At 38.5% G+C, this 10,502-nt stretch overlaps 1 protein-coding gene across 1 annotated transcript; it reads left to right on the top strand.

Annotated features, from left to right (window-relative positions):
* Positions 1-1,867: 1,867 nt before the first annotated feature.
* tbcb (tubulin folding cofactor B) lies at positions 1,868-6,307 on the top strand. The gene is made up of 7 exons (XM_062386106.1): positions 1,868-2,038; positions 2,522-2,677; positions 2,915-3,058; positions 3,930-4,026; positions 4,426-4,617; positions 5,132-5,204; positions 5,300-6,307. Exons 2-7 carry the CDS (start codon positions 2,558-2,560, stop codon positions 5,412-5,414), a joined length of 741 nt encoding a protein of 246 aa, XP_062242090.1. The 5' UTR covers positions 1,868-2,038; positions 2,522-2,557; the 3' UTR covers positions 5,415-6,307.
* Positions 6,308-10,502: the final 4,195 nt, after the last annotated feature.

Raw genomic sequence — 10,502 nt, 5'->3', positions numbered from 1 at the left:
AACATTTCTCACATCTGCTGTTTGAAAAAACGTGTTCCATGGAAATAGTCATGTGTTTATTTATTTAATTAATTGTAATGTTGTTTTGTTAATCAATTTGTGCCATACAAATAAAGTGTTTTATTATTATTATTGTTATTATTATTATAATTATTGATGTACTTGTGGTAAAGATAAAATAATAGGTCAAGTTCTCAGGACAACTTGAGAAATTAAAGGACTAACCTTCATTATTTTTATCTCTTTTAAAATAATAATAAACTGACGGCTTACATTTGTGTGTTCAGGCCTTGACCTGAACCTCGGAGATTCATTGATGTGAGTCACACAAAAAGAACATGGTTGTTAAGATGTAATAAAATATATTACATATGTAGAGCTGCACCTCCATCAACAACCAAAGGGACGTACAACTTTAACGTTGTGCTGTGGGCTGTTCTGAGGCCCTGCTCTTCTCTATTCTTTTGAGGCTCACTGCATTGTTTGATCTTCTTTTTTTCTTCTGCCCACACATGCTGTTTTGATCTGTTCGCTGTGGTCATTGAAGACTTAAGTTTTACCACATGTCCACATGGTCCACCTCAAGAAAAGGCTTGTTTTTCTGGGGACCTTTTTTATCAAGCAGCAGAACTTTTTTTTTATTGAATATCCATTATGCATCATCTACTTAACTGTACATATTAATGTCGAGTGATACATTTTCCATACACAAGAGACTGCTTGGAAGTAAAAATCATACTGTTGTTATAATTGGGCCCAAACCCTGTGTGGTCATTTCCTGGTTGCCATTGATTTTTTATTGCTTGTATTGTTGCAGAGATTAATCCACAAAGTATAAAGTTTTGTATTGATGGTTGATACTAGTCTTGACAGGATCCCCAAAAAAAGGAAACTACCATGTGAGATTATATCCTGGGCACATGGTTATCTTGAGTACATGTCATAATAACCTTTGTGACATCTGTGGCTTGTATTCACATAACACATTTGTTATTCACCAATTAAAAAAATGCTGAGTCTTCGGACAATAAACTCTGTGTATGATGTAGTCAGCACAGAGTAGTCAAAAGTATTCCTCATGTTTGTCAAAGTATTTTGTTGAATATTTATAGAGAAGAAAGCTACTACTAATGCATTCTCAACATAAATAATGACATATTTCACTCCGTTAAATAATAGTGTTAGTATTATATATATATATATATATATTTAAGAATAAGAATAGATATCATCACTGAAAAAAATACTGCACTGGCTCTTTCTCATGTCACTCTACTTATACGACTTGCACTATTTCTTACAGAAAATATAAATCTGCACAGAAGTGTCCTCTGCACGTCACAATATCTCCTAACAGTTTTTTTGCTTGCTCTTGCAATCACCCTGTGGCACTGTACTTTACTCATTAACATGTCTGTACAAACCAATTGTACAGTGAAAGTGTAAATTATGAACAAACTCTGCTTTGTTTTGTTTATATTTTTTAATTTTTTTCTCTTGTCTATCTCATTCTGTCTTAGATAGATATATAGATAGATAGAGAGCATAGACCTGTATTAATAATTATATTTCAATCAATAATCCAAACATGTGAGTGTATCTCTGCTGTCTCCTGAATGTTCCCTAGAAGATTCTGCTCAGTCATGTTTACTTCAGGCTGGAGAACAAACGGCACCTCATTTCAGTCAGGGGTGCTTTCATCTCTCATATGATGATTGGTTATCCATCGTGTCAATCAACTAGTAGTGGGCGTTACTTGTTACTCCCTTTTCTTGCGTCTCGTAACCCTATTGGTCAAGCCTTTTCACTCCTCGATGTGATTGGTGCTTTGTAGCCTTGTGGCGGGTAGAACATTCCAGAAGTGGGCGTATCGGGAAGCTGCTGCGAGCCTGCGACAGTTCTCCAACCAGCACACCCCGGGGCTAGCTTTGCTAACATCACTATAACAACGGCGTGAAAGCAATGGACTCGTCCGGTTGAACTGAGACACAGACGAGACCAAGCTCCTCAGATACCAACGAACAAGACACACGCCTTTGTAAGTAACTGTGACAATCACGCCGTGTCGCCTCAGTTTATCCAACGTGTATAACATGTGATGCTAGCCAACCAAACAGCTAACACAGCGTGTGGCTAACCCAAGCTAGCCAACCAAAATAAGAGAACTGGGGCCCGAGCACCGACAGTTCGAAGGACCTATTGTATTTAGTTTTATCAGGCAAACCGCACTTTTGAAGTCTTGAATAAAATGTACGTATTCTGGAGTAATTCGTAATGGGCGTGGCAAAATGGCCCAACAGCGCCTCATACAATACGCAGCTAGTCCATTAGGTCCTGTGATCGAAAGTGCTCGGGCCCGCCCGTACAATGCTGCTCGCAGAGCTATTTATAATTATTCCTCATTTTGCCATGTTTTTTTGTGTGTGAAGCATTATGTATCCTTGTTTATATAAAGTACTATACCAATAGTTATTATTAATAATATTATTAATATGTCCCTTTATTTGTCCTCTCTTTTTAGTTTGTGACCAACTGCTTCATCCAAACAGCCTCAATAATGGAAGACCAAGTGACAATAATCACTAACCCCCTTGTGAATGTGCGCATTACAAGCACTGTCTACGCTGTGGAGGTTCAGCGCAGGTTCAATAGAGGACTGTGCATCGCTGACCTTAAGGTGAGCCTCTTCATATCCACAAATCACACGTAACCCTTCTAAAGAGATGTGCTGTTGGTTTTTCTAAGATCAAACCTGCTAACTATATCGCTTCTTATAACCTCCACCAAGGAAATAGGAGGTATGTGCGCTACTGAGTGCCATTCAAGTTAATTTCTGTCTTCTTCATGTTATCACAAAACTATCAGCATTTGAAAAATTAAATTACATGTACTATTTTGTTTTTACTCTAACCAGGGAAAGTTGGAGATGGCTGTGGGAACACCTGCCGGCTCCATGGATCTAGAGTTATACAGTGTCTCAGACAAGTTTATGCTGAAAATGGACGACAATGACGCTTTGCTGGGCTCCTATCCTGTGGATGATGACTGCAGAATACATGTATGTAGCTGACTATTGCCATATTGTAGTGACATATGCACAGTCATGTTTCATGGATCCAAATCTGATTCTGTTTATCTGTAGGCAAGACGAAAATATAGACAGAATATATTTTTGGTGCAACAGATTGTGTGAAATTTATATTGGTTTGGTTTGCACAAAACATTATGCATTGACATAATCAGTAGATGGTTTTTCGGGGGATGCTTCCCCCGTAAAATCTGACTGACCAAAAAAAAACATCCCTCTAACTTGTCAATTCTGTCATTCCCTGTCAGTCATCGTCCCATCCATATGGAAAAGAGAGCCACATGTGTAGATGGAGAATATGTGTGAGCAGGTGAACCTTCTATAGGTAGCTCCGCTAACTAAGTTATGGCCCCCGGAGTGTGTTTTTAAAAGCTGAAACAGAATAGATCAGAATGATGGCACTCTTTGCCTTGCTATCCCTCAATTTCCCATTCAAACACACTGACCCTCTGTCCAGTCAGACTGATCATCTGCAGCACCGATAGAAATTCATTTGCTTAAATGTTCAGTGGCCATCCATAAAGACCTACTCTCTTAAGCAGACCCGAAGAATTCACTATAAACAAGGTAGATACTGCTTTCCTAGTTCACTATAGTGTTCTCTACTGCAGAGGTGTCGGCCCCCTTATCATTGAGTTTTCAGCTACAAAGGCTAATTATCTGGAGATACCCTCCGCCACCAAGTTCTGGGGTTGACCTTCCCTGTGGTAAAAAGGAACAAATCCCCTACTTAACACAATGAATATTAAATAGCACCATTTAACCTAATTAGCACAGCTGACTTATTGCCGCCTTGTTTCAAATAAAAGTGATGATTGACAAAAACTAATTTTCTGCTCAGGTTATTGATAATAGTGGACAACAGGTGGGCGAGTTTACCGATGTTTCCGAAGTGGAGAAGTTTGAACTCTCAGACCGAGAATACGAAAAAAGAACAGGTACAAAATGCTACACCTACACTTCTCTTCAATTTCTATTTCTCATAAGATAAATCTTTTTTCAGTGCTTATTAAAATAAGTTTTACAATAATTTCTTAGTTTAATGCCCAAATGGGGCTTTTAGGAATTGTAGCAAAGGATGATATAGCTACACATCAGAGTATTTAAGTTATTTTTCTGATTCCTTAATGATTACATCTATCCTGTTTAAGATTCACCATGGGATCCTGACAATAAAACATCTACCTCCATTACACAACAACTGTAGCAAGCTTTATTTATTTTGCGAACATTTCGACAAAATGTCAAATTAGCTATTCAAACTTTTCTACTTGAAAAACATATTTGGCACTCACAGACAGTTGTAAAGTATGTGCTCATGAGTTTCTTTCCCTCAGACTCAGCAAGGTCGTTCATGAAGAGAAACCGTGTGGGACGCTTCAATGAGGAAGAAACAGCCAAGAAGCAAGCCGAGATGGCTGCTCGGGAGAACGAACAGAAGGCTGCTGCTGAGGCCATTTCTGTTGGCAACCGATGCCAAGTGCTGGTCCCCGGGCAGCCCACAAAGGTTGCCACGGTCATGTATGTTGGTGAGTGTGGATAAAGATCAGCAGCTTTACTTTGTGTAGGAGACTAGGATGCTACTTTCTGCAGACTTTGTTTTAATTTATGGTGATAAAAGCCCATTACACAATTTTTTTAAATGCGGATGAATTTAAACATTGCTATAATAGTTTCATGAGCCAAAAAAGTAACCGCTGGATTGGCTGTTAAAGTGCTTCCTATGCTGGCATGCTGTGTTTTATTTTTTTTTTAGTGTCGCTTACTGGAGGGTTTTTTTAAATCCACATAGATAAAAAAAAATTGTGTGCTTCAGGCAGTTTACTTTGTTCGGTAAGAGACACCATGATTAAACATCTTCAAAGTCATGGCAAATTAATCTGTGATCCTGTGTGTAACACACAGATTAGAGGTGAAAATGGCATCTCACTTATAACTTTTGATAACCTGTCATTGTCAGGGAAAAGACAGAGAATTGACTAAGCAAATAACAAGTAAAAAGAGTAGAAATACCTGGTGTTAATAATGTTGCTTTAATTGCAGGTACAACAGATTTCAAGCCAGGCTACTGGGTGGGTGTGAAGTATGATGAGCCCCTGGGAAAACACAATGGAACGTAAGTGCACTGTAATTTATGCAATACACATTTCACTGGCCTTGATTTTACCCTGATTATGACCTTGTCCCCTTTTGAAAATTATATCTCCACAGTGTTCAAGAGAAGCAATATTTTGACTGTGAGATGAAATATGGTGCATTTGTGAAGCCCTTGAATGTGACGGTGGGAGACTTTCCAGAGGAGGATTATGGTATAGATGAGATGTAGGACAATGTAGTATTTTTTTCCTTTTTCTGTCCCACTTAAAGTATCCATTTATCAATCTGCAGAGGAATGGGTAACTGTTTTTATTTTAACAAATTAAAAAATGTTTTGTTTGTTAGTTGATTTTTGTTCTCATCCTACTCTGGAAGATTTGATTCCAATGCATTTATACCTCATTAACTCCAATGCAACACAACACAAATGGTTAGTAGTGTCTCTGGTTATTGGATGATAGTAATACATGGTAATCACAACATAACGAAGGTTCATATGTGGCTTTTCACTTTACACAAATTGTCTGGATTTGGTTGAACTATTTGGTTGATTTGGTTGAACTGCATTTGATGTCATCTGACAACTATTTTCCCATGGCTCAGTTTATATTTCTCTTCACAAAGATGATTGTATATAAATGTTCACAGTCAACTGTAATATTCACAGTTTTTGAAGACTTAATTGCTGAGAGGGGTCTGAGGATTTGGTGACTACTGAAGGAAAAATGTACTGGACAATATTTTGACACTAAAATAAGAGCAGCATTGTTGATGGTATCCCTGACAACTGTGATGTTTAACTGGAAAAAATGTTATAAGTTGTTTATTAAAAACAATCTCCTAATTTCTCTGCATATGTTATAAAAGAAAATGAAAGTTACAGGGGGGTGGAATCATTGCTGTATTTTGATTCAGGGCAACCACTCTCACCTTGTTGATCAAATCTCTTCCTATATGCAGTTCATGCCAGAAATAACAGTGTCAAAATATGCAATGGTATATATTTCCTTTCTAAACGGCTTTGAATTCCTTAAATGTCATGTGATTGTATGTGGTTTGTAAAACAGTCCCATTATTTTGGCTTCCAACTGGATATGGGATTAAAAGATATTTTTTTCCTGACTGAAGTCCTCTTCTCAAATATTAAATCTTATGCACTTTAATGTATCCTGCTTAAATATACCACTGAAATAAAAAGCATGTTTCAACATTTCAAAATTTTTATCCAAATGCAATCCATCAGATCAAATGCATTGATTTAAGTTCCTCCTCTGTGTAGAAATTGTTACTCAAAATCTAATCATTGGAGGCAAATCGTGTATTGAGAATTGAATTGAGTTCACCGATTTCTCGGTGAACTCAAACTGATAGTTGGATCATTTCAATACATTAATTCCTGCTGTTAACACCAACAGTATCATATTATTTTTTTTAGGTGGATGGCTTAACTAACGAGGTGCAGTGGGGATGTACAAATACCTTTTAAGAGTTGTACCATTATTTTATGTATCGCTTTGATGACCATGAGTACCAATAATTGTATATTTAAAATTGCTAAAACTGTACATTTTTTGGCTTTTCTGGCTCCCAGCTACAGGGTATCTAACATTATGTTGTGTTCACGCTGAAGTCATCATGTGACTGCCTCTCCACTGTAATCATGCCAAGACATGTATGATTTTTTTGTGATATTGATTCAAAACTGACCACCTTTTTAATAGAAATATTAATAGTACATGCCTTAAATAGGCCTGTAGCAGAAACATTGCTTCTTTACATCAGAGGGGGCTCGTCTGTTATGATGGCATATACTGCAGGTTGCTGTGTCCTTTGTCCTTCTCTTGATCCTCTGATGCTTTAAACTACAGAGCACACGTATTTTGAAGAGTGGCGCAAAAAACATTTTCTCAACGCTTTACTTCCTGCACCTATATCTAAATCTTTTACCACACTCAAGGCAACTAGACGGTTTCTCTCCTGTATGAATCCTCATATGTCTATTTAGATGTCTCCTGTGGTTAAATCTTTTACCACACTCAGAGCAACTCAACAGTTTTTTTTTTTTTCTGTCTTACATCCCATATCACTAATAGTAGCTATTTGCTGTCCTTAAAGAGGTTAGAAGTCGCAAAATGACGTCACCGCCTAATTTGCATAATGTAATGGCCGGTGTAGGACGTACAAAAAGTGAGAAAAGAACACCCTAACTATGTTTAGAACTGAAAATGAGCTTTCTTCTAGGGAAGCATATTGCATTCACTTGAGATAATTATCCTCGGAAATTCAGGATAAGTTCTCAAAATAAAAAACATAACTTTTTTTTTCATCTGAAGCCTGTTAAAGCCAAATAATATCCTTCTAATTTCAATCGGGCCTCCCACCAACCTGCCTAAGACAATGATGGTGCCCTTCTACACCTGCATCATGGACTCCATCCTCACCTCCTCCATCACCATCTGGTTCGCTGCTGCCACCGCAAACGACAAAAGGAGGCTGCAGCGTATCATCCGTTCTGCTGAGAAGGCGATCGGCTGCAATCTGCCATCTCTACAGGACCTGTTTGCCTCTAGGACCCTGAGGCTTGCAGGCAAGATTGTGGCCGATCCTTCCCACCCGGGTCACAAACTCTTTGAGGTTCTTCCCTCCAGCAGGAGGCTGCGGGCTATCAGGACCAAAACCTCCCACCACAAGACCAGTTTCTTCCCGGCTGCAGCTGACCTTATCAACAAGGCCCAGGACCCCCATCTGACTTGGACTCTTATCCCGCCCCCACGCCTCAATTCTGTGTTACATTAACACACACAACAGTATATTGAATATTGCACATCCACATTCTCTCCTGTTTTGCATTTTACTTTTTATATTTTGTATATATTTTATTTTGTTTTATATATAGCTATTTCTTTCTTATGTGAAGTACTTATTGTGTTTTTATGTTTTATGTTCAATATATGCACCTTTTTTACCAAAGAAAATTCCAGTTAGGTGTAAACCTACTTGGTAATAAATCCTTTCTGATTCAGATTCACTGTCTCCTACTGTACGGTGCTCGGGCCCTAAATATTACAGACATCAAACACAGTTTCAAATGAAGCAAGCTTTAACAAAGTAACCAGATGGACTTCAATCAGTAGTTGTATATTTGGCTGACAGCCAGAACCTATTGTTTATATTCTATGATATGCTGATACCTCATATACACAAATGTAAACAAAGGCTCTGTTCCTCTTTAAGGTGCTGGTTTACAATGTGCCAAATGGTAATTCTTAATCAAAATCATTTGCCACTACAGTAGCTGATGAGTTGATTGTGTTTGTGTGCGTTTGTATTGTAACATGAACCATTAACACTCATCTTTTATTTTTTAAAAATAATTATGCATCTGTTGCACCTCTGTCCATCCTGGTAGAGGGGTACTTCAGCTTGTCCCTCAATCAGTGTTCCACCATTGCAAATATGATACTGAACAAGTTATGAATGTTATAATGACAATTGAGTTGACTATTTTCTCGAAGTTTCTGTAGTAAAATCTCTCAACCTTGACTTGCAGACAGTGGAGTTCACCATGACCAAGATTGAGGTGAAATATCTCTAAAGGATATTTGAAAAATATCCAATAGCCGCAAGTTATGAATGTCTTTATAAAGCTGCAAATTCAAAGGCAGCCACAGGTTACATTTAAGATTCGACTGTGATGTAAAACAGATGAGATGCAGACTGATTCCATGTTAAGGTGTTTTATTCTTTTGAGTTGTACAATTTAAGCAAAGTATCTGACACATCCTTTGTTTTTAGGTTACCATGACCTTAAGCTACGACTAAAAGGAAGAATATCCCCACAGAGTATTACGACACTAACCCTATTTCAACCCTAACCTTTCACAAACTTGGTTTTTCCCTTCCGAAGGTCGTAGAAGCTCGGGGATGGGACCAATCGATCGGTAGTGCCCGCGTTAGTGGAGATGGAGCCTACTGCGGCTGATCCTAGTGGGAATGACGGATCCTTTGTAGTGTTGGAGTGCGATAATGGTGGTGGACCAAGACTGAGGTGGCAGCTGATCATGGATCTTAACTGGCGGCAATGGACAATTACTGTGGACTATAGTGGATCCGATCTTGATGAAGGATCATGATCTTGCTGGCTGCTGACCATAGACTATGATGGCAGCAGGACTGATTGATATATAGTATTGAAGTTATCCTTCAAAATGTTTACCCTCATCAATGCTGCTAAAAACTTTAATCTTGATGATGTTTTCCTACACTTGGCATCTATTGCACTTCTGTCCATCCCGGAAGAGGGATCCCTCAAATGTGTCTCTCTCTGAGGTTTCTACGTATTTTTACCCTGTTAAAAGGGTTTTTAGTAGTTTTTCCTTACTCTTGCTGAGGGTTAAGGACAAAGGATGTCTCACCATGTTAAAGCCCTATGAGACAAATTGTGATTTGTGAATATGGGCTATACAAATAAAATTTGATATGTGAAAGGGGCTGCATTCCAGAGGGCGCTTTCGAGCCATTTTGCCACGCCCATTTAATATTACTCCGGAATACGTACATTTTCATCTGGTTTTAGGATGTTAAAGGCCTCAAAAAGCCAATTAATTTACCGGAATTCTTTTTTTTTCATAATAATCCTGAGAATTTCAATAGGGCCTCCCACTGTTCGTTGCTCAGTACCTAATAAATAATGAAAAATTGAATGAAAATAACAACAAAATACCATAGATACATTTCAACAGTAAAACACACAGTCAGAGAAAAGGTTGTCTGTTGTGAAATCATGAACATTTTTCCACCGTTTGAGCGTAAACTTGCACGACCATCAATGTCACTTCTGAACTTCAATGGATACAATCTATGAATCAGCTTAAGTGATGGCAAACACACTTCTCTGACGCTATTTGTGAGGAGCAAACCTTTTCTTCCTGCCATGTTGCAATCATTACATTTCATTTAGCTGAAGCTTTTATCAAAAGCGACTTACCAGGTTTCTGCCACGTTTCTTCCTTTGAGGCGGTGGTCTAGTGGCAGAAACTTGGACTATGGGCAGAGAACGTCTCTGGTTCGTCTCTGGTTCGATTCCACGGAGTGACAACAAAAGACGAACATGGATTGATTTGTCCAAAAATCCAAGAGTCTCCCTTCCCTGTCTAGTGCCTCTGAGCAAGGCACCTTACTCCCCCAACATCTGCTCCCCGAGCGCCGTACATGGTCGCTCACTGCTCTGTGTGTCCTGCACCAGATGGGTCAAAAGCAGAGATTAAATTTCCCTACCTTGCATGACTGTGTCTGTGCATGTGTTTGGGATGAATAA

The sequence above is a fragment of the Platichthys flesus genome, chromosome 4 (genome assembly GCF_949316205.1).
Source record: "Platichthys flesus chromosome 4, fPlaFle2.1, whole genome shotgun sequence".
In the NCBI taxonomy this organism is placed as follows: domain Eukaryota; kingdom Metazoa; phylum Chordata; class Actinopteri; order Pleuronectiformes; family Pleuronectidae; genus Platichthys; species Platichthys flesus.
The sequence above is the reverse complement of the archived record's forward strand: the minus strand, read 5'-3'. Positions and strand labels throughout refer to the sequence as shown.